Raw genomic sequence first — 25383 nt, 5'->3', positions numbered from 1 at the left:
TCAAAAATAAGACTAAACAAAGCACATCAGGTTTTTAAGGCCTATTGCTAGAAACTACTGGGGGAATAGACAATTCTGTCTCTGTCACTGCTTCTCGAAAGGTGTGGAGACCAGCTTGTGCTGGCTGTTGTGAGGCCTTACCCTTCTGCATCCACTGTCTTTACATTGTGACAGGGAATGAGCTAGACCAGGAGAAACCAGGACTGGGAGCTTGGCTAGGCAGAAGGGGCTTGGCAGAGTCTCTGGGTGTGGCCAGGCTAAGTGTTGAGGTCAGGAAGGTGGTTACAGAAGGAGCAAATGAGTGCTGAGAAAGGGAACCATTTGTCTTGTCAGCATATCCAGAAAATATCAGAAGTATTGCTCAAGGGCCTGGTTCAGTGTTCTTTATTTGCCCTTTTAACAGGATTTTATCTTTTGTCCTCTATTACAAAAGCTGAGAATGATATTTATGATACCCAACATTATTTCCTTTTTCTCTCAAATGTTTGATTGTATGCTGCCTTCTAATGCTTTATTAAGAATCACAATTAGAGAATGCTTTATGAACATGTCATTTTGGATCAGTGATTTTCAATTTTTCATGTGCACATTAATTACCTAGGGGTTCTTGTTAAAATCCAGATTCTAGTTTAGTAGGTCCAGGGTGGAGCCTGAGATTTCTGCATTTTTCACGGGCTACCAGATCATACCAATCCTGCTAAAACTCCCCAAACACACTTGAAGAAGCAAGACTTAAGACCATTTTTTGATGGTGATAGTAATATAATTCATACTTTTAAATGTCTACTGAGTCCTTAAAGTGCATTATAATGAAAATTTGAATTTAAAATATATCCATAGGGCTGGGGATTCAGCTCAGTGGTAGAGTGCTTGCTTAGCATGCAGAAGGCCCTAGGTTCGATTCCCAGTACTGCAAAAAAATATACATCTATATACTTCAGATACCAGGTATACAAGCAAAAATTTTAATTGTAAAAAAAATTAGAAAATTCTCTTGATTCTTGGTTAATGGAGACCTCTTCCACCTTTACATAAAGGAAGACCATAGGTATATATGTGGCTAAGACCAAAATAATTTGCAGAGTCTTAAATCCACTCAGGTATTTAGACTAGTGTTTGAGACCATTTAGTACAGAAGAGATTATTTAGACCAAGAAAATTTTAAGAGCAAAGTTGCCTATTTTCCTTATAAAACAACTTTAGAATGACTCTTAAATCTGATGTTTAAATTTTCCAGGATTACATTTTAATTTTATCTAAGAACTTGCAAATATTGGTCTTCAAGGCATGCAGAGCATTCTACTTAAATCTCTTGAATTCTTTACAGTTGTAATTCTGGTTTGTATGTTTGGTTTGGAGGTTTTTTGTTTTGTTTTGTTCTTGGTGATGGGAGTTGAACCCAGGGCCTTGCACATGCTAGGCAAGTGCTCTACCACTGAGATACATCCCCAGCCCTGGTTTATGTTATTTTAAAAATTGTTGCTCCTCTCAACATGAGATTGTAAAAAAATATAATTGAGATGTTATATTTTTCTTAACTCTTCTGGCTTATTCAAGCAATGTCTTCAATTTTCAAGCTTTTTTAATATGCTTTTCTTAGCAGTGCCAGTTAGGATACTGTTAAGAATATTTAAATCTTATATTGCCTTATGTAATGAATTGAATCACCATATATAATCAATGCTTAGTTATGGGCTGTCCTTTTGATAGCTTACAGGAGAAAGTTTAAAGTTTAGTTTATGTGTATATATATACATATGATGTTTAAAGTCTTCATGGTTGTTCATGGCTTAGCCTCATTTCGAGAAGCCTCATAAGGCATTAAACATTTCAGGTAAAGAAATGAGAAAAAAGAAACATAGGAAGAAAAAGGTTAAAAATGGGATTATAAAAACAAGTAGGCAGGCGGCAGGCAAATATACCTTCTCTAGAACTGATCAGAAAAGAGATAAAACAAATGGGTAACCTTTTCTGGGTTATAATTTACTAGAATATAATTCCCTAAGTTGGGGTCTTTTTGTCTTGTTTACTGTTGTTTCCCCAGTACCAAGAACAGTGACTAACTCAAAATTGACAGTAAATACATATTTAAGTAATTAATAAACCCTTTGCAATGGGGTAGGCATAACTGCAGGATCCCGATAGGCGAGGGTGACCCGATAGCCTTGCACAGATAACTAAACTAGGATGTTTAAGTGATGACTATAATGATGATTAGGAGCTTCTCGGTGCTTCATCCTTTGCATGGAAGAATGGCACTCTTAAATGAATACCTTGTCCCCTGGGGTGGATGCCAGTGGAATATTATGATCGTGACTCAAGGATTTCTTTCCACAGTGGAGTCTGATTCATGGCCTACATATTCCACTAACTGGTACTGTAGAGCTATGTGTCTGGGTAAGGATCAGATCAACTTTTCTGAAAAGAAGATTGGATGGGCAAAGACTTTTAAGGGTATTTAAACAAAAGCCATTTGACTAACTTTAAATTTATCATTGTTTAATAAAATGGTTTCCTTCCAAACTTGATGCATGAGCTGGGATTCCCAGAGTAGTTCCTAGAGTTACAAGTAACTGTTTTAGCTAAGAATGACCTTTACTTTTGTACTGTGCTGAACCCTCTTAGAATCGCAGAGCTTAACGGAAACTCAAGTCGTCTTCAAAGCAAAAAGAGTTTAACAAGTATTTATCAGAAATAGAATATGTGCCTGCCATACGTGGCAAAAATTATTCCTGGATTTGAAGAGCTTATAATTGAAATGAGAAGACAGCATACTTCACAAAAAAATAGAGAACATATAGTATAATAGATAGTCACATCTATATGCCTACTTCGGGCAAGTAAACACTGAACTCTCAGATATGTGATTGCCCATATAGTTTTAATCAATTTTATTTTGATCACAATAGCACATGTGTCTATTTAAAAGCCAGACATGGTTTCTTTGAAGGTTTTCTTTCTTTCTGTTCGTGTTCCCTCTTCCTCAAATTCCTATTGACAAAAGTTTGTACTTCTTGGATTGATCTAAGAGTTGTTTTTTCTCTCCTGATTTCCATTTCTTTGCCTCTGTATTCTATGTTTTGGAAATTTTCTCTCAAGTTTATTCTTCTCTTTAATTTTAAAATTTTAGTTATTTTTTATTTCTTAAGTTCTTTCTTGTTTTCTGGTGATTCCATATATATATTCTTTTTTTTTCCCCCCAGGGCTGAGGACCGAACCCAGGGCCTTGCGCATGCTAGGCAAGCGCTCTGTCACTGAGCTAAATCCCCAACCCCATGATTCCATATTTTTAACGTCTTGCTTGTTTTATAAATATTGGTATCATCTCTCATATTGCTGAGAATACTTTAGTATTCTCAGAGGGTTTTTTGTTTTGTTTTGTTTTACTTTTTAAATTTTGTTCTTGGTCCTGCTGGCCCCTATGTAGCTGTTATTGTTGTTTCTCTTTTACTGGACATTTTTCTCCACGCTTCCATTGTTCATATTTGAGAGTGAGCCACCATAATTATGTGGGGCTTTATAAATGGTGGGATTCACTGTTGGGAGACCTCATTTGGAAGTCTTTCTTTGAGGTTGGTTTGTTTTTCCAGAGAATAAATTTCTAGTAATTGCCCAATTGTGTTTTATAGCCACAGTTTGTGATAAACTATTGATGAAGGTGATTTCTTTACCTAAGTTCAGCAACTGAATTAACTCACGGTAAACCATGTCTTAAAAGTGCTAATTTCTTACTGCATTCTTAGGGTATTTATGATAACTAATTTGCAGCAAATGAGATGCCTGATTTTCAACCTTTTATATTCTTGGCAATACATTTAAATATAAACATGCATGCCTATCTCTCAAAGAAAGAGACCCAACCAATTAAGTATGTGTTTGAGAATGGAACAAGATGGATGAAGTTACCACAATCACCTTCTGATGAAGTTTCATGTTAGATGCTTATTACTGTCATTACAATTTGAAACTTCAGCTGTGATTTTTATCTTTTTTTTAGTTGATATTTATCGTAAAGGAAACCTTGATGTATTATTTTTTTAAACTCTTAAACTTATATCTATAAAAGATTAAAGCAGTTAACATATTTTATGTGATATGTTTCAGAGCACTCAGAGATAGTTATTACCTCTAGATTAGAAACTTGGGAACAAGCTAAGAAAAGTTCAAGATCATAAATTTAGTAAATGTCATATTTGGACCAACTCAAACATTAATCTCTTATTTTGTAAAAGCCACTATTATATGTTGATTTTTTAAAATTCTTGATCTTTTGGAATCAAACCATCCTCCAGCTATTATATTATTCTTTTCTTCCATGCGTTTAGCAAAAGATTACATTATAAAAGGAAACACATTCAGATGCCCATTTATCTTTATATTAAAATGTTTTAGTTGGCAGTTATTGATAAATAAAAGCAAAGTGATCCAGCTATTATATTTTACATTTTTATATAGCTACTCTCTTTAGAGCATACATAAAAACTCAATTTTATGTGATTCATGTAGTCATGTTTATATGATTCAGCTTTGGTGGTCCGGTAGGGTTTTTTTAATGTCTTGAACTAGCTTTCCCTTTACTGAAAGTAATTATATACTTGGCTTGTAGGAGATTTCAAATCCTTCTAAAGTTAATTTGGGTATTACCCTGTGGTGTCCTTTGTAAATTTTATCAGACAGGTGGTAAAACTGCCGAACTATATTAAACTGGTGCCATATTTCTGAAGTACACGGTCAAATCTGTTAATTCACTACATATAATCTTAGGTTTTCCCAAGTTTCACCAGCCTGCAAGTTTCAGTGAAGGCAAAAAAGAGAGAGAGAGAGAGAGAGAGAGAGAGAGAGAGAGAGAGAGCGAGCAATTATAATCCAGATTTCATTGACTTAACCCTTCTGCTCACAAAAGAGTCCAGCAGCCGTACAGTGCTTTTCAGTATTTCTGGGTTTCTAAGAGAGGCTGCCACACACTCTCAAACAAATCCAGGCATTGCTGCTGGATTCCAGGCTTAGGTGATGTATCCCACTGTCAGTTTGGGGTCTTGCCATGTCACATTGGGCTGCAGTTCCTTCTTTCCCAGAGCATCCTTGAAAAGATCGTCTCCCCCTTTCCTTAGGTATGATGAACCAACTTAGTTATTAAAGAAAAAAAATGGAGTTATCATTCTGAATACAATGCAGAGGGAGATTAGTCAGCACTGGGGACATGTCTGAATTCCAGGGAGAGCAAGAACTAAAAATAAAATCTTGCTGGACATGGTGGTGCACACCCATAATCCCAGCAGCTCGGGAGACTGAGGCAGGAGGATTGCAAGTTCAAGGCCAACCTCAGCCATTTATCAAGACCCTGTGTCAAAATAAAAAAATAAAAAGGGCTGAAGATGTAGCCCAGCGGTAAAGCACCTTTGGGTTCAATCCCCAGGACTAAAAAATAAAAAAAATAAAATCTCAAAACTAGAAAGCATCATTGTTATTAAAAAATGAACTTGAATACCACTAGCCAGTAAAGTAGCCAGTAGCCACCTGTGGCTATTAAGATTTTAAAGTAATTTAAAGAGATTTAAATTATATTTAAGGGCTGGGGTCGTAGCTCAGTGGTAGAGTGCTTGCCTAGCATGTGTGAGGCCCTGGGTTCGATCCTCAGCACCACATAAAGATAAGTAAATAAAATAAAGGTATTATGTCCATCTACAATTTAAAATTTTTTTAAATTATATTTAAAATTCAGAACCTTATTTGCATTAGACACATTTCCGATAACACTTGCAATTAGCAGATCCTGCATTGGATACAGATACAGAACATTTCCATGATTACAGAAAGTTCTATTGGAGAGTTCCTCTGGAACATTAGGTTTCAAGCTGCAAAGCACTGATACCCCTGTCACCTGACAGTGCTCTACTCTGTTAAGAAGGAGCCTAAAGCTGCAGTAGTTGGCAGTTGCAGCTGAAGGAGAGGAGCTACATCCCAGTGGCCTCATTTTTCTCCTGCCTAGCTGCCTTGCTTAAAAAGCAACAAAAATAGAAGTTTTAAAGGAATCTATGAAGTTCTTTTTTTTTTTTTTTGAAATAACAGTAACCACATCCCTTTTTTTCCACCTGTTATCATCGATATATTATATTCTTCAGTAAAAAAATCACATGAGTTTTCAACCCTGGGAGAAATCTTAAAAACTGGTTAACACTAAGGTTATATCTCAGTGGTAGAGTGCTTGGCTTGGGTGTGCAAAGCCCTGGGTTCTATCTCCAGCAACACACACACACATTTGTTTATAGATCAGCTAAGCTTACCTTTGATAAGTAACTGGGTAATTGAATTATAAGAATAATTATTTTCTACTTCAGAAACTTTTAAAAACTGAGAAAAATTACTTCAAAAAGAAAAATTGTTAGAGAAAACCTGTTGTCTTACCATATAAAGTAGTCTTGTGAATGTTTAGAGAGAGAGGAAAAAGAAAAACTATTTTGAGAATTATCATTTGATAATTCTTTTATTTGTTATTTAGAGATATTCTTTGGCCATGAACAATTTTTATACATGCTTCTCATAATGTGTTCTTTATACTGAGAATAAGCCTTTGAATGTTTTCATTGATCACTGGATGTCATTTGTGTTTGTTACTATTTTTGATGATTAGGGATAATACTGCTAAAAATCTAATAAACAGATTTTGCTTTTTGAGAATGTCTTTTATTATAAAATACAAATGAATAGAAGACATCATCCCAACCTTTGACAGAGCAGTCTAGGCAAAAAGGAAAAAGAACATTATTTAAAATGATTTTCAAAACTACTCTAAGATTTCATCTCACTCCTGTCAGAATGGCAGCTATTTTGAATACAAACAACAATAAGTGTTGGCGAGGACATGGCGAAAATGTACACTCATACACTACTGGTGGGAACTGCAAATTGGTGCAGCCAATCTGGAAAGCAGTATGGAGATTCCTTGGAAAACTGGGAATGGAACCACCATTTGACCCAGCTATCCCTCTCCTCAATCTATACCCAAAGGACTTAAAAACAGCATACTACGGGACACAGTCACATCAATGTTTATAGCAGCACAATTCACAATAGCTAAACTGTGGAACCAACCTAGATGCCCTTCAGTAGATAAATGGATAAAAAAAGTAGCATATATAAACAATGGAATATTACTTAGCAATAAAAGAGAATAAAATCATGGCATTTGCAGGTAAATAATGGAGTTGGAGAAGATAATGCTAAATGAACTTAGCCAATCCCCAAAAACCAAATGCCGAATGTTTTCTTTGATATAAGGAGGCTGACTCATAGTGGGGTAGGGAGGGGGAGCATGGGAAGAATAGACGAACTCTAGATGGCAGAGGCATGGGAGGGGGCAGGAGATTAGAAATGATGGGAGAATGTTATGGACATCATTATCCAAAGTACATGTATGAAGATATGAATTAGTGTGAATATACTTTGTATACAACCAGAGATATGAAAAATTGTGCTCTATATATGTAATAGGAATTGCAATGCATTCCATTGTCATATATTAAAAAACTGATTAAAAATGATTTTAAAATATTAGAAGTGATTAGAACTTTGAGGCTGCTTGCCTTTGAATCAAAGTTTGCAGAGGATCACCTCAAAAAAGTCAAAGGTTGAAAACTTTGATAAGCCCTGGATTATTAATAACATTCTACAGTCCACTAATGGACTGTTTAATACATAGAAACATATTTAGTATGAAGTTCAATTGTTATGTAAGTTTCAGATTCAGTTGCCTGTAGGGTGATTATACATGGGATCTGGGGCAATTATCTTAATGATGAGTTAAATAATAACTTCCTACTGTGTGCAGTGCATTGCTAGACCTTGTACCACATGAGAAAACTTAAGAATTATTTTTTGGCTTAAGTGTTCTTAGAATTTCTAGGTAGTGTTTTTCTGAATCTAAGCTCACTTCTTTGCTTTATGAATTTTACCTCTCATGGATATGTTTTTTAAATTATACGTAATAGGAGTATGACATCATGGCTGTAATTTCATGGGACACAAATACTAGAGATTCGAGTATAATATTCTAATTGGTCAAACTATACCCAACTGTGTGCAGATTCCATGTGGTGGATTCCAAGGGGAAGGTGGGAGTATAGCTCATGGCCACTAGAGGGCAGGAAAGGTCAGGAACAGATGAGGAAGGCTGGGACAAGTAGGGAAAAGCTTGAACTTCCCTTGAAAGGAAGAAGACTTCCCACAACTTGAGGAAAACACAGTTCAGTCTGTGGGGCAGGAAAGTCAGCCAATGATCCAGGAGCAAAAACCATCAAATTGGTGAGAAACAGGCAGGGAATCAATAAGCCAGTCTGGAGCCCACCCATTTCCAGGTTTCCCCACTGGTGAATGCTAAATTCAAGGCCAGGTTGAAGAAGGCAGGCAGATTTCAGGGAGTTCAACAAGTCATTTGACCCTCATATTTAGTCCTCCAACTTGGTTGAACATTGTGAAATGGGCAAGAGGAACTTAAAGAGGCTAGTGTCTGAAAAGTCAAGGGAAACCTGATATCATCTTCTTTTGATTTTTTTTTTTATATTTATTTTTTAGTTTTAGGTGGACACAATATCTTTATTTTACATATATGGGGTTCTGAGGATCGAACCCAGTGCCCTATGCATGCTAGGCGAGCACTCTACCACTGAGCCACAATCCCAACCCCTTCTTTTGATATTGTAACATCTCCTGTCACAGTTGCTGAATTGACACTGTAATGCTAGCACAGTTTTCTTGCTGGTACATTCCTCCTCATCATAGATTACTTTATCAGGTCTAGGTAGCTAGTTTTTACCAAGGAGGGATTCATTGAAACAAAGATATGTCATGGTTTCCCATTAAGTCATGTGATTTCAATTTTAGAAACTCTTTAATAATTTAGAATTTGTCTCTAAGCATTAAATATCTATAAAGGAAAGGCACATTAGGATACAAAGAATGAAACAGATTTCCTTAACCCCTCTCCTATGTATGTGCATTAGCATTTTTTTACACTTCCTTTCCAATTTTTACCCACACTTTAATTGCATGTGCATGCTTGTCAATCATGCAAGACTGTAGGCTCCATAGCATGAAAAACATTCTCCTACACTTAACACAGAGCCTAGCTACAGAAGCCAGTCACTAACATTTATGGACCTCAAGGAATTTACAGTCCAGTTGAAGTAATAGAGAACTGTAATACAGATGTTAAAACAGATGCGGAGTGGGCTGGGGTTGTGGCTCAGAGGTAGAGTGCTCTAGCATGCTTGAGGCATTGGGTTCAATTCTCAGCACCACATAAAAATAAAAATATTGTGTCCACCTATAACTAAAAAATAAATATTTTCTAAGAAAACAGGGTAAAGTAGAAGAAAATTAACAATTTAGCCTCATCAAGAAATTTTTTATTAAAATGTCACTGACCTGGGCCTCATATATAGATAGGATTTCCACAAGCAGAGATGAGAAAGAAATTTTTCAGGAAGAGGAATAGAGTGAGTTCAAGAGGGCAAAATAAAGTACTTGTTTCAGCCTTTAAAGAGGCTTATATTAGTAGATAAGACTGCAAGGTAGATTGGAAAACAAATGCAGAGGGCTAGAATCCTATGGTAAGGAATTTATAGTTTTTCCTCTGCACCAGCATTTTTGAAATGTGTTTCTTACCATATATTTGTAATCTATCCCATAGACAAGTAAATTTGTATACTGCTGCATGCTTTATTTTTTATAATATCACAGTGCACACTAGTAAATCAAAGCTCTTAAAAGTCCTGCAGGAAATAAACTTTTGAACTTGGTTTAACCAATGGTATCCCAATTTTATGACTACCTTTGAACTCTTAATACCCAGCAGATTTATTATTCCTCAGAGCACCCTTGGGAAGATATGTTTATGTAATAGCAAGTATTTAATTTAGCAAGTCATCTTTTTTAAAAGAGGGTTGCCATAACTAGAAGAATATATTTTTCTTTTATGATTTAAACTAGAAAGAAAACCAAATACATAGATACTTGACCACTTTTGCTTTTTTTTTTTTAAGGACTCTGTTCCGTATTATCTTTAACTATCTTAATTTACATTGTGTGTTATCTTAAAACCACCAACTCCATTTGGAAGTAGGCAAGATTAAAAAAAAAAAAAAAGATACATTTGAGTGGCCTGGTTACTTATCTTCAGCTGTTACCAATCATTGTTTACTTTTCCCTGATTTCTCCAAGAATTGCCTAGAGATGTGGTTCCAAAGTGTGGCTAGACAGCTGCACTGATAACACCCGAGACTGCAAATTCTTGGTTCTACCCCGGATCTACTGAATCAGAAACTCTGGGTGTGGGGCCCAGTGCTCTATCTTTAAAAAGCCTCTCGGGTGACTCAGACAGTGAAGTCTGAGAACTGCTGCGTGGACTAACCTGCATCTTGAAGCTCAGCGTTACCCAGTAGTAGGATCTCTGTGTCTATTTTCCATCAAGAATGAGTATTTTATTTCTGAAAGGAAGGACCTTGTCCTATTGATCAGTTATCTAGCTGGGAGCCTACTGTTCCAGGCTGCTTTCTTCTGCTACCATAGCTTCATTTATCCATTTGAAGTTTATCTTTGCACACTTCTTTGTTTCAAAATTCAGTGTCTGAAATTTTACACATCTCTACTCCTTGGTTTCTCAGAACTGAGGTCACTATATCTTTTACAGTGGTGGCAGACATCTGTGAATTTAGTTTCTCGTTTAAACTGCAGAGATGACCTCCCAGAGAATATTAGCTTCCATCTCTTCAAAAGTTTTCTCTAGTAGCTAGGCAGACACTGCTGGGGGGGAATGGGGGAGGAGCAGTATTGTAATTTATTAGATCTCAGAAATATGAATCTATTTTCAATCAAGAATGAATATTTTTCTTTCTGAAAGGAAGGGCCTTATGCCTCTTATCAGTTATCTAGCTGTATTTCCTGAGTGAATTTTAACTGTATACATGTAGTCTTCTTGTTATTTTCCTTTGTTTAGACATGAAATTTGAAACAATGGGATGAGCCCCTCCCTTTGTCAGGGGGGAGAGGAAAGTTGAAATAAATGCAAACTCTTTTCTTTTATAGTCATCTAGTTTAGGTGCAAACGATATAAATTGCTTCTAACCATATATTAGAAATATTAAACTTTAATTTCTAATAATTACAAAATTCTAATCATATTTGCTACAACTTCTGATTCCTATAATTCCTCGTCAGCTTCAAATTCCTTCTTTTCTGTAGCATATTTTAAATGTGGTTTATATTTTTAAATCCTCATGGTAAATTACAAAAGAAACTTTGAAGCCTATAAAGATGAAGTTGTCAAGGTAACTCATCTGTTTTCACAAGTCTGTGGTGATTAGAAAGTGGAGAACTCCCAAGAAAGTGAACTTCACAGGAAGGCAAGCTCCAACTGAAGCTGATACAGAAGTGCCTCTCCACACTCCCACCCACCTCCTTCTATGAGGTGAAAGCCCTTTAAAGATTCGAGGATTGCAAAGGAGTGTAGAATATTCGGATTCAATTTTCAATAGTGTGAAGCTGTTGTCAAAGAACCAAGTACAGTTTGTGTCTCAAAGTCAAATCTACCCGATAAACTGGCAGTTGAACAAAAATTACATGTTTGGGACATTGAATGTTCTCTTTAAGCAAAGACATCCAGTTTCTAATTACACTATGATCTTACAGCCAGGGATCAGTTTAAAAAGTGTAGCCAATGTGTTCCCCTTGACATACAAAATGATTGAATCAATATGTTTTGAACCTCTAGAGAAATGTTTAAAATAAGCAGATATCAGTGTAAAGCAAGTCAACAAATAAGCAGCAAAGTAGAAGTTGTACAGATAGTTTTTTTAAGAAAATTTTTTTGTAGTTGTAGATGGACAACATGACTTTATTTTATTTGTTTTTATTTTTATATGATGCTGAGGATCAAACCCAGTGCCTCATACGTGTGAGGTGAGCACTCTGCCACTGAGCTACAGCCCTGTACAAATAGTTTTATTTAATGAGATTGATTTACCTTAACAAGTTACATTAAAAATAATTTTCATAATTATTTTTTCCATTTATAATATTGAGTGTGTAGTATGAATCCATGTGGTATGGACTTTCATACAAAAGATGTTCATTTAAAACAATAGTTTTTACCTGGGCATGATTGTGCACCCTTATAGTCCCAGCAACTCAGGAGGCCGAATGAAGCAGGAGGATCATTTGAGCCCAGGAGGTCAAGCCTGGGCAACATAATGAGACCCCCATCTCAAAAAAATAGGTATTATAGAATTTTGAAAGCAGTAAGTATATGGTCTCTTACTTTAAAAATACTATAAATAAATAGCTGGTATATATCTGTACTCCCAGAAACTGAGGAGGCTGAGGCAGGAGGATTGCAAGTTCAAGGCCTACCTGGGCAACTTAATGAGACTCTAAGCAACTTGGTGAGACCTTGTCTCACAATAAAAAGGGACTGGGGTTATAGCTCAGTGGTAAAGCACCCGGGTTCAATCTCTAGAACAGAAAACAAAACAAAACTATAAATTATCCATTCATATAAATTCTGTTTATCTTTTTCAGAGATTCATAGATGTACAGATGTGAAGTTTCTGTTAAAATAGTGGGTTTTCTTCTATTCAAGTGAAGAAAACATTTAACCTCTTATAAATAGTCAAAAAAAAGTTTAAACTTACAAAGAGGTTCTCAGATAGTTTCACTTTTAATGTCTCAGCTTCTGAGTTTTTAATTCTATTCTGGTCGTTTATGAAATAATAACCTGAAATATCTCTTGATCTCTTTGGCTTAATTTAAATAATATGATTAACAATAACTTGAATATACTTATGGCTTCTAATTTATTCAGTTTCTTTTTTATTGCCTGCCCTAGTTCTTTGTTATTTTTAGAATTAATATGTTGTAGAGAAATCACAACTTTTGCACAGAGAATTTGAGTGTGATTGTACAAAGACAATGTTATTAGCACTAATTAACATATTAATGCAAATGCCAGCCTCTTGATCTTGCTCATATCTTTGAAAGAGAAGCTAGCTTAAATTTCTTTTTTCTTTTTTTCTTTTGTACTGAGAACTGAACTTAGGGCTGCTTAACCACTGAGCAACATCCTCAGCCATTTTTTATATTTTATTTAGAGATAGGGTCTCACTGAGTTGCTAAGTGTGTCACTAAGTTGCTGAGACTGGCTTTGAACTCACAATTCTCCTGCCTCAGCCTCCCAAGCTGCTGGGATTACAGGCATGTGCCACCGTGCCTGGCAAGGTAGTTTAAATTTATATTTGCTTTTTGGCTTACTTAGAAAACTATGTTTGACATCCAATTGATCACTGAGATATTTTGATTTCAGGTTAAATTTATCTTGAAAATATATGCAGAATGCAAATGACAAACATAAGTTTATTGAGTGATATTTATAATGTGAAAGATTAGAAATAATATAAATATCTGTTAATAGGGAACTAATTAAATAAATTTTGGTAGTTTTCACAACGTCAAAACATACAATCTAAATTAGGTGAAGTATCTCTGAATGTGTGGATAGTGGACAAAGTCTTAGAGATAAGGGCAAATGGAAAAAATGCAAGACTAGAGTTCCATCTTGTTAACTGCAACGTGTTATTTGCATCGTGTATATGGTTTTTATTCTTTTAATGTGTCCTTTCACATTATGTAATAGCTACTTATATAAAATAGTGAATAATTGCTAAAATCGGACTTAAGAAACATATCACCAATATTGACTAAGTTGTTTTAAATTTTTTAAAAAGTGTGGTCTCTTATGATTTATTGAGCTACTATGGCCTCAAGTTACTTTTATCCCAGCTTTTTCAATATAGCCCATTAGAGAAGTTTCAAAAGGGAAATGGGAGAAAATGTGATTCAGAAGAGTCAAATGCTTTTAATGTGTCAAAGTGATATAATACAAAAATTAAGTAACCAGAACCCTACCCATCCCAAATTGGTGGTGGTGGTTGTTGTTGTTGTTGTTCTGATATCCATTCTGGTATAGAATAAAAAAAAAAATTCCTGTTAAAATCATAGGTAAACAAAGTCACCATTATTTCAGTTACTCCCTGGCCCTAGTCAAAGAATGGTAATAGTATTATAAATATGGTTTTACCAAAACAAAATGTTTAGAACAAGAAGAACCTACTATGAAATTCTTGATTCTGTTAAAACGTAGAGGTGCTATAACATTCAAAGTATCAGATTCTTTGGGAGTCTAGAAAACCTAGTGGTGCTCTCCCTTGGAAATGCCATAGGAAGCCCACAACTGCTAACTCATAATTTTGGTGCAAAAGCAAACAGTTCCAGCAAGGTCTCAAAAAAAAAAAAAAAACTCATTGTAACTTATTAAAATAATACATGGTGCAAAGTATCAGTTTAAAGCTTTTGACTAATCCAAGTAAAGGAATATTAAGGGATTGTAAATAAGGAAATGTCCATTACTAGATCGTCAACTTGTCTATGTAAAATAGGGTAATTTATTGACTTGTTTTGGTATTTTGTGTGCCTTAGATATCCGTTTTAAAATGTGGGGGGTTTTTTGTTTTGTTTTGTGTTGTTTTTTGAGCCTAAGGTTTCTTATAAGTATATAAATGATTGTTTATTGCTTCAGCTGCTTAAATAAGATATTTTCTAGCATTCGACTATCAGGAGTACACCCTTGTGATAACTATATTTTAGATTTTAAGCCTTAGCTCCCATTAGAAGTTGTTTCCTCACCAGATATAATGGATAAAACTTTATGTCCCTTAATCCATCCATCCATCTACCCATTTTCCCAGTACATACTTATTGAATGCCAGCAAAATTTAAATGTCACTTTTGTTTTTCTTTGAATCATCATCTATGAAATGGTAGAGTTGAAGAATTAAAATCCTCAATGATACTTGTAAATATATTTTTAAAGAAATAGCAAATTACATTCAAAATAATCCATGGTAGTATATGTGTAGTAATTCAAATCAATTTGTTTTTATCTTTAACAAACTTTCATAATAATCTAAACTTAAACACCAGTATTGATTAAAGGGAGTAGTGGGATTTGTGAATCTAGTTATAGTTTGCCAAAACAAGTACTGAAAATGTCCATTTTAAACTAAAATGTTTCCAGTCCATTGTTGTAATTAACATCATGAATGGAGAGTGCTCTTTCTCCTGAAGTGAGAAAATAAATTGGTTTGAATGACATTTTCACTCATAAAAAAAAAAAGAAAAAGAAAAAATGCAAGATGCATAACAGCATGTCAAAGAAATCTGAAGTTATACTCACACAAAAATATAACAGCACTTAGGACAAAGTAGGGGTGGATAGGTGGAGGCTAGAAATCTTGTGTTTCTTTTCAGATTTTGTACTTTGTGTATGTGTTACTTATGGTTTAAGATTACTTTTAATAAATCGCCCTAATTACAAAAGTGCTGATACCTAAGTCTGAAAACTAAAAAAAAAAAAAATTATACTATATTTTTAAAAAAATTTTTTAAACATTGATGGACCTTTATTCTATTCATTTTATTTATATGCGGTGCTGAGGATTGAACCCAGTGACTCACACATGCTAGGCAAGCACTCTACCGCTAAGCCACAATCCCAGCCCACACTATACTATATTTAATATTTATATATAAAATTTATTTTTATAGATTAAAATGTATGATTAAAACAAAAGGTTGACATTATAGCAGAAAACTTTGGGGTATATTGTTGAACTCTGGTTGAGAAGTGACTCTTCCTTTAATACTTTACTTTATATGATAAGTTAACCCCAGGATTTAACGGAAACTGTAAAGCTAGGTATTCCTCAAAGCTGTGACACTTTAACAGTTTTTAATATTCTGATTTTTTATTGTATTGTATTCTCTTAAAGCAGAATATTCAGCTTCTCAAAGTTAATAACAACTTATCTTTCTGAAGTTAGAGCTTTTGTAATTCTAATTGAACTTTTTAACCAAAAAAAAAAAAAAAAAGACTTTGGATTTTTCTCTTTTTATGTTCTAAAAAGTATTTTACCCTGAAATTCGTGTCATTAAAATATTTTTTAAAGTATTATTTACTGACCAAACTGTGCCTGCGCCACATGGTTCTGTTTAAAACTACCTGGCATTCTAAATTCTCACATTTTCAAGCATTCTTAAGTAACTTATATTTTACCAAATGCAAATTTGCTTTCTGAAGTAATACAGTTCAAATGTGGGAAATAACTCTTGTAAAGAAATGCTTGATATTCAGAATTTGGAACAATTGGTTGGCGAGGGAAACATTAATGAACATCACAGACTGACTTGCCTTCATAGGAATGAATTTAAACCTATAACTTTTACTTTGTCAATGGAAAAAGAGTCTCTAATTGTCCTATATTTATAGCAACCATATGTCCCAAACTTCCCAGGGTACTTCCCAGTTTCATATTCTTCATCTCCTTCTCAGACCGTACATGTTCATGTTTTTAGATTGGAAAATATTTTGAGGATCATTTTGTTTTACAAAATGCTAGGAAACTCATTACAGGATTCATTTGTTTTAAAAAAGGAAGATAATGTGTTGTCAAAAATTTTTTTTAATATTTTTCTTTAGTTGTAGATAGGCATAATGACTTTATTTTATTCATTTATTTTTATGTGGTGCTGAGGATCAAACCCAGTGCCTCATACATGCTAGGCTAGCACTCTGCCTCTGAGCTACAAACCCAGCCCCCCAAAAATATTTTAAATGCATTTTTATATACCTAGAGGCACTTGAGACAAGAAAATTTTTACTGTGTGGGATTTTTTGTTCTGTTTTTGTTGTTGTTATTGTTGTTTTTTTTAACAAATACAACATGGAGGAATAAAAATGGGACTTCTTAGGAAGATGGGACAAGTTTTCTTTCTGTCCCTTGGTGACCCAGCATTGTCTCTGCAATGGAAACTGAAGCCATAAGGCAAGTGTATAAGTTATGAGATTTTAAGGAACAAAGCACAATAAGCTCATGAAAAGATGTTCAGTATCATTGACCTTCAGTGAAATGCAAAGAAAATCCCAATGACATTCTACTTCATAGCTACTAGGAGAGAGATTCTTACAAAGACAGGCCAGTATCCATGGGGAGAACTTGCAACCCTCATGCAAGCTGATAGAAATATAAGATAGTGCATCCACTTTAGAAAACAGTCTGGCAGTTCTACAAAAGGCTGAACAGAATTGCTGTATGACCCAGCAATTCCACTCCTAAATATATACACAAGAGAAATGAAAACATATGTTGGCCCAAGAACTTGTACTCAAGTGTTCTTCATAGCATTATTTATAATAGCCAAAAAATGGAAACAACCCAAATGTCAATCAACTGATAAGTGGATAAATAAAATGTAGTACATTCATACTATGTAATATTCAATAGTAAAATAGGAATGAAATATTGCTATTTGCTATAATGTGGATGAAACTTGAAAAATATTATGGTAAGTGAAAGAAGCAGTCATCAAGGACTGCATGTTACATAATTTCATTTATGTGAAGCGTCTAGAATAGACAAATCCATAAAGACAGAAAGTATTTGGTGGTTGCCTAGGACTGAGGGAAGGGAAGGAAATAGGGAGCGACAGCTAATGGTTATGGGTTTTCTTTCTGGGGTGATGAAAATGTTCTAAAATTGATTATGCTGATGGCTGCACAACTCTTGTGAAAATACTCAAAAACATTGAATTGTCTACTTTAAGTGGATGAATTTTATCTCAATAGAGCTGTTATTTTTTAAAAAAGAATCTTTTGTACGTTGGTTGAGACATTCTGTCTTACAATTTCAATAGCAGTGGTTCTCAGCCAGGGATGATTTTGTCACTCAGGGGACATTTGGCAATGCCAGAAGATATTTTTGGTTGTCACAACTGGAGAAGTGATGTTACCAACATCCAGTGGGTAGAAGCCAGGGATCTTGCTAAACAGGATCAGTGCACAAGTCAGCTTCCCCAACAAAAAATTATCTGACTCAGATTTTCAGTAGTGCACAAGTTGAGAAACCCTGTTCCATGCCTGTGTTACTCTTGTGATATTTAACGATAAACATACTTTTTAATCACATAAGGTCACAAATTATCAGATGTGTTTCCTAAAGCCAAGGTTCTTCACTAAAACTGAAGAAGAAAAAAAAAAGTCTTTTTTTTAAAACCTGGTTAACCCTAAACCTAGGTAGATAATTCAATTAACCAAAATATTTTATTCTTTAGTCATCCCAGTTGAGAGTTCACTATTTTTTATTGTATTCACTTATTTACTAATAGCTTCTTAAAGACCAGATTTATGAAGTATAGCATGTACTTGTGATAAAAACTGGAATAAAGTGGCACAGCATATGTTTAACATGCCCAAAGCCCTGGTACAATCCCTAGCATAAGAAAAGAAAAGGAAGAGAAAAAGGAAAGAAGCATATCATAACACAGTCCTCAAAGTATCATTATCAACCAACTTGTCTGTTTCAAAAATTCTCATCAATTCATCTTCTGTCTCCATCCACACTCCTTTTTCGGTATATATCTGTTTGAAATAGCCACAGATTGACCCAGGGAAGAGGGAATAGGGACACCATTACAGACTCTAGCATTTCAGATATACAGTATTGGATACTTAGTGTGTGCTGGATATTTTGCATATATTATGCAAATGAGATATGATATAATTGTCTCATTCAATTCTCCGGAGTCCCACCAAGTTGACTTGCTCACTCCTGTTTTTCTGGGCTACACCAGTCATCCTGGTCCAGTCTGTACTAGGAGTCCTGTAGATTCTATACCGAGGCTATGTGGCTCCCCATCATTATGGGAATCCTCTTTGCTTCTCTGCTGTCTTGAATCCCCTGCATCCCCCTTATCATGGTGTACTCACTTGTTTTGGTGAGTCTGTCCTCTGTTAACTTCCTGAGAACAGCAGTGTCTGAAAATGTCTTTATTCTACTTTCAAAATGGAAAAAGAGTTTCCCTGGGTATAGAATTCTGTGTTTGAAGTGTTTTCTTTCACCATTTGGGAAGAATTATCCCTCTATTAGTTTTGATATGATCTGTTTTATATCTTGTGCAGATTTTGGAATTTATCTCTGGTGCTGTAAAATGTCTGATAATGTACCTTGCTGTTTGTCTTCTTTTGTGCTTTTTTGCCTAATATGTAGTAGGACCTTTAACTCTCAAAATTCATTTCTTAGGTTTTGGAAAAGGTTTACAGAATGCTTCTTTGATAATGTCCTGCCTTCCCCCCGCCACCTCTTTCTGGAATGTCTTATTTAGACATTTAAATAAATTATATTCTGTAATTTCCTTATCTGGGGATCTTATTGCCCATTCTTTTGTCTTTTAGTTCTACTTTCTAATAATTTTTAACAGTATCTTTCATCTCTATCTTCATATTTCAGTTTTATTTTCTAATTTCTAAGAGATTTCTTGTTCTTTCATTTTTTTTCAGCTTCCTATTCTGTGTGACAGTTGTCTTATCTTCTTTTGTCTCTGAGAATATTAAGTATAGTTTTTCTAAAGCATTTTCCTGCAGTTGGAATTGATTCTCCTTTCTTTATGTTGGTTTAGGTCTCTGTTTTTCACGTTAAAATCTTTTCTTAAACATTAAGTAATCCATAGCTATCCATAATGTGTAATATTTCAATATTTATTGGAAGCTTTTTATTTATATGTAGCCATTAACTAGAGGACTTTACTTTGGGATGATCAGGGAGAATTCATCTTTTCATTGGAAGACTTACAAGTTTCAGTATCTGTTCATCTTTCCATTGGATTCCATTCTTATAGGAATTTACTTTCTTAAGAAGCAAGGAAAGGCAGCAGAACACAACAGACACTAGTATGGCAATATGTAAATCAATGGATGTGTAACTGATGTGATTCTGCAATCTGTATATGGGGTAAAAATGGGAGTTCATAACCCACTTGAATCAAAGTGTGAAATATGATATATCAAGAACTATGTAATGTTTTGAACAACCAACAATAAAAAAATTTCATTATGTGAAATTACCACACTGAAGTTTTGTGAAATCATACTTCTGATTAGAATTGTCTATTTTTTAAAATTCATGGTAAGTCCTACACATAGTATAACCTGTCTAAATAATAGAGAATAAGGCCTTATTCTGGAATAAAAAATCATACTGAATAAATGGCAAAAAAATATTAGCATGGAAAATATATGATAGATGTGTAAGAGTTTTTACATATACTTTAAAATTATATTTGAATATGTGCTAACAACTTGTACCTATTTAAACCCATTTGCTATGTTTCTTTTGGGTTGATTTTCTAGTCTTATTTCAAAGGAAAAAAAACTGTTAGCCTCTTTTAGGCAAAAGGATGTCATTTCTATTATGCTTTCCACTTAAAAATGAGTTTCTATCCATGGAATCGCCAAAATTGGTCTGTCTTCTCTGAAACTATTTTTTTTGTTGTCTATTTAAATAAATATTAGTGGAATCTTCAGACATATATATGCACTTAATAAATCTGTATCATTCTACACATGTTGTTTTTCTTTAAAATTAACAAAATACATTTGGCTGAGTTCTTACCCCAAAAAAAAAAAAAAAAAAGAAGAAGCATACATTTGACTGCGGGTATTGTAGGAGCCAAGTGAATCAAAAGAGTTGAAGGTGGGCTTATTGTTTAGTGTTATGGACTTTCACTCTTCTCCTTTCTCTCTCTCCCACTGCCATCTACTCTTTCTGTCTCCCTGTTCTATTTCTTCTATAATTCATGTAAATACAGTAAGATAGCATGTACACTTTTGTGTCTGCTTTTATTATAATGTACATCTTCAAGATTCACCCATATTATTTTGTGTATCAGTTCATTTCCTTTTATTGCTGAGTAATTTTGGGGGGATTGGGTGGGTATCAGTGATTGAACTCGGAGTCACACAACCACTGAGCCACGTCCCTAGCCCTATTTTGTATCTTATTTAGAGACAGGGTCTCACTGGGTTGCTTAGCACCTTGCTTTTGCTGAGGCTGGCTTTGAACTCGCAATTCTCCTGCTCAGCCTTCCAAGATGTGTGCCACTGTGCCTGGCTTGCTGAGTAATTCTATCATAGTTTCATCTGCTAAAGGACATCTGGGTGTTTCCAGTTGAGGGTATTATAAATAAAACTCTGAGCATTCTCAAATGTGTAATTTAGAAGATATTTGTTTTTATTTCTCATAGGAAATTAGCAAGAAGTAGAATTTCTTGGTTATAGTATATGTTTAACTTTATAAGAGAATTCTGATGTTCCACACCCTCACCAATAATTATGATTGTCAGACTTTTAAGTTATAGCTATTATAGATGATTTTGACATAGTACCACATTCTGATTTTTCATTTCCTAAGTGACTAATAGTAATAAATCTTTCCATGTACTATTGACGACTCACTTATCTTCATTTTGAAATATCTGTTCCAGTTTTATGCCCATTTTAATTGGGTACTGTTCCATACTTATTGTTGATTTATAGGAATCCTTTATGAACTGACCCCTTTATTATTATGAAATGTCCCTCTTTATTTGTGGCAGTACTTCTTATCATGGACTTCAATTTGTCTGATATTATTATAGCCTCTCATTTTCTAACATTTACTGTATATCTGATATATCTTTTTTTATACATTATGAAAAAATTGTATTTCTAATTAAAGTTTATCTTTTAAGCCTAAAGGCAATAATCATTTTACACGTTGATAAGTAGTATCTAAATACCATTCTCACTGATGGATCTGGAGACTCATTCTAAGTGAAATAAGCCAATCCCAAAAAACCAAAGGTTGAATGTTCTCTCTAATATGCAGATGCTAACACAGAACAAGGATGGGGGAAGAGAATAGAAGTTCATTAGATTAGACGAAGGGGATGAGGGGAAGGGGGAGGATGGGAATAGGACAAACAGTAGAATGAATCAGGCATAATTTTCCTGTGTTCTTTTGTAAATACATAACCAGTGAAACTCCACATCATGTTACAACCACAAGAATGGGATCCTAATTTTAATAAGTTATACTTCATATATGTATAATATGTCAAAATTCACTCTACTGTCATGTATATTTTAAAAGAGCAATGTTTTTAAAATGTAAAAAAAAAAATACCATTCTCAGATAAAGTTTATCAGGGTCCTTAGAAGAAATGAATGATTGCAGGACAGGACTAAAGAGAGTATGGAGCATCTTAGGGTGCCAGAAAGTTGGGAAGTGCTAAAAAATGATGAGGATAGGGGCTGGAGCTGTGGCTCAGTGGTAGTACACTTGCCTGGCATGTGTGAGGCACTGGGTTTGATTCTCAGCGTCATGTATAAATAAATAAAATAAAGGTCTATCAACAACTAAAAAAAAAAAAGATGAGGATATATCAGAAATACACAAGTACTAACTTGAAGTAACTCACAATGGCCATATCTAGGACAACTTGATTAACAAAATAAGTGGCAATAATAGATTATATTTCAAAGGATAAAATAAATATTAATAAATATGTACTGATTTAAATAAGTAATTAAATATGTAAACGAGAGAAAGGGAGAAGTTCTTTATTTTAGCAGAATTCCAGTTAGCTAATGAAAAAAGGAATAGTGGAAATGGTAGAAATAGATAGAACATCACCATTTGGTGGGCACCACAGTAATTATTATACACAAGATCATTAAGAGATGTTAAGGTTTGTGGGGAAAAGTATGATAACAAATGAGATGTTTACACAGCTGTGAAGAATTTTTCCCACAAGATGCTATTAATTACAAAGGGAAGATGTTAACTTTTGAAAACCTAGCAGACAATACCTTAACTAAATGATCAAAGTTAGTATTATCAGTGGGACATATTGCCATCATGTGCCTCGTGATGTGATGCACTGAGAAGAACATAAACATTTTATGATATTCTTGCAAAAAGTGCATAATTTAAATTCAGCCACAAAGAAGTATTAAATGAACTCAAATTGAGGGCCCTTCTATACTATACAGTACTATAGTACTCTTCAAAAATGGCAAGATTATGAATGACAAAAAAGACTGAAGTATTTTCGGATTAAAAGAAACTAAGGAAACAGGACAACTAAATGCAATATGTGATTCTGAATTGGACCCTGGATTAAAATTAGTGGGACAATTGGTGAAAATTGAATAAGTTTTATAGAGTAGTGAATGGTATTTCCATTATATCACGGTTAAGCTACCAACATTTGTGGAAGCTGGGTAAAAAGCATATGGAAATTCTTAGCATTATTTTTGCAACTTTATATAAATCTGAAATTATTTCAAAATGAAAAATATTTAATTTGTTTTTATTTTAGTTTCCATTTTTCCTGTCTTATTTTGGGTTAATTAGGTACTCATTATATTTCATTTCTTCCTTTGACTCTTTAACTCTGTAATCAATTAATGATTAACTTACCTAAATCATACTACTTAATATAAAATTTAAGATGATCTTACAAAAATATAGATCAGTTTATCCACCTATATTTTGTATAGTGTTATCATTTGTATTACATATAGGTATATTTTAAACGCATAATATGTGATATAGGTTTTCTGTAAATAACAATTTGTTCTTTAAGAGATTGAGAAGATTGTTGTTGTTGCTGTTTTTAATTTACATTTCTCCCTTTAGATCTGAATTTCTGTCTGGTGCCATTTATTTTCCACCTAAGAAAATTCCTCTAGCATGTTATGCTCATGACAAAAGTCTTTATATTCTTTTCATTTAAAAAAAAATTTTTAGATACAGAATTATAGGTATCTTTTTTTAAATTTCAGCACTTAATAGATGTCAATCTATTGTCTTCTGGCTTCCATTGTTTTGGATAAGGAGTTATCCATCACTTATTGTTCCCCTGTGTATAATGTGTTATTTTTATCTGGCTACTTCCAAGATTTTCTCTTTATCCTTCAACATTTAATAACAATGTACCTATTCATGTTTTCTTATATTTATACTACTTTAGTTCATTGAGTTTCTTAAATATCTAAGCTTGGGTTTTTTCAAATATGGGAAAATGTTGCCTGTTTTCTTTCTTTCCTTTTTTTAAAGAATATTTGTATGTCTTACTCCTCCTTGCCACTGCCCTTTTTCTGGGATTCCAGTTGCATACACATTACACTATTTTAAATTTTTTTTCATAAATCCTCTTTATTTTCCATTTTGGGTGTTTTTTTTTTTTGTTTTTTTTTTTGATACATCTTTAAGTTCATGTAACTTTTCCTCATTCATCTTTAATTATATGTTAAGCCTATCTACTGTTTTTTTATTTCATGTATGTAGTTTTCAGTACTAAAATATACATTGCTTCATTTTAATAGTTTTCATTTTGTTTTATTAGATTGTGTATCTGTTCATTCATTATGACCTCATTTTCCTTTTAAGTCCTTAATATCCTTATAATAGCTGATTTAATTTGTCTGTCTGCCCATGCCAAGATCTGAGTCATCTTGTGGTTGATTTCTATTGATTACTTTTTCTCTTGATACTAGGTCATATTCCTCTACTTGAGATATTGCCACATTTTTTTATTATATACAGGACGATATATAATAAAGACGGTGAATTTTGTTATCTTTCCCTGAAGATAAGATTTTTGTTCTAGCAAATTAACTTAGCTGAACTCCAAATGTGGTCGCCCCTTTGGTGGACGTTGACTAAAACCTGTGTTCAGTCCTTTCAGCCTTGCAGCTGTTACCTTTCACTTGTGTGGTTCAGGAATAAACTAGGGATTTGGGTACAGTTTATACATAAATATGAAAGGCTCTTGTGACTTCTTTTTTCCTGGGATTATTTTTCTCACTTCCAGTTTAGCTGTTAACACCAAATTTGTTCTTCTGACTCCTCAAACCAGTAACATTGTAGATTTCTGCTTAAGTTCTAAGCACTTCACACCATATGGACTGTGAAGTTCTACCAGGTGACAAGCAATATAAATATGAAGTCTGCCTACTGCAGTTTCTTCTTTGAAGGCCTGACATTCCATTCTCACACCTGCCACCCAAGTTTCTGCTTGTTTTGGGTCATTCTATCATGCTTTCAAATAGTTGTTTTTGTTTGAGCATATAATTATCTGTAGAAGGATTAATTTAATATATGCTGCTCTGTGATGACCAGAAATTGTACCTCATAACTTTTAATTTTCAGTCCTCCATTGATGCTACATAGGATTAAACAACTAGAACAACAAAAACACCACATTTTCTGTGAATGTGGCAATATCTCAACAAAGCCTTCTAAAGGAATTAAACATATTACTGATCTTTTTTTTTTTTTTCTTTCTTCTCTAGACAAGAGATGATTTCCTAGGTCAAGTGGATGTTCCTCTTTATCCATTGCCGGTTAGTATAGGTGTCCATGATTTAGGGTTTTGTGTTTATTGTTTTTAATTTAA

At 34.0% G+C, this 25383-nt stretch overlaps 1 protein-coding gene across 4 annotated transcripts in view; it reads left to right on the top strand.

Moving 5' to 3' along the window:
* Nedd4 (NEDD4 E3 ubiquitin protein ligase) overlaps positions 1 to 25383 on the top strand; it is a 127031-nt gene that overhangs the window by 57797 nt on the left and 43851 nt on the right. For all 4 annotated transcript variants that reach the window (XM_027926139.2, XM_071608290.1, XM_027926133.2 and 1 more), the window contains one exon: positions 25280 to 25330. In XM_027926139.2, coding sequence (XP_027781940.2) covers positions 25280 to 25330 — 51 coding nt within the window. The remainder of the gene's footprint in view (positions 1 to 25279; positions 25331 to 25383) is intronic.

This window comes from Marmota flaviventris, chromosome 2, assembly GCF_047511675.1.
Source record: "Marmota flaviventris isolate mMarFla1 chromosome 2, mMarFla1.hap1, whole genome shotgun sequence".
Lineage (NCBI taxonomy): Eukaryota > Metazoa > Chordata > Mammalia > Rodentia > Sciuridae > Marmota > Marmota flaviventris.
This window is presented reverse-complemented; position numbering and strand designations above follow the sequence as displayed.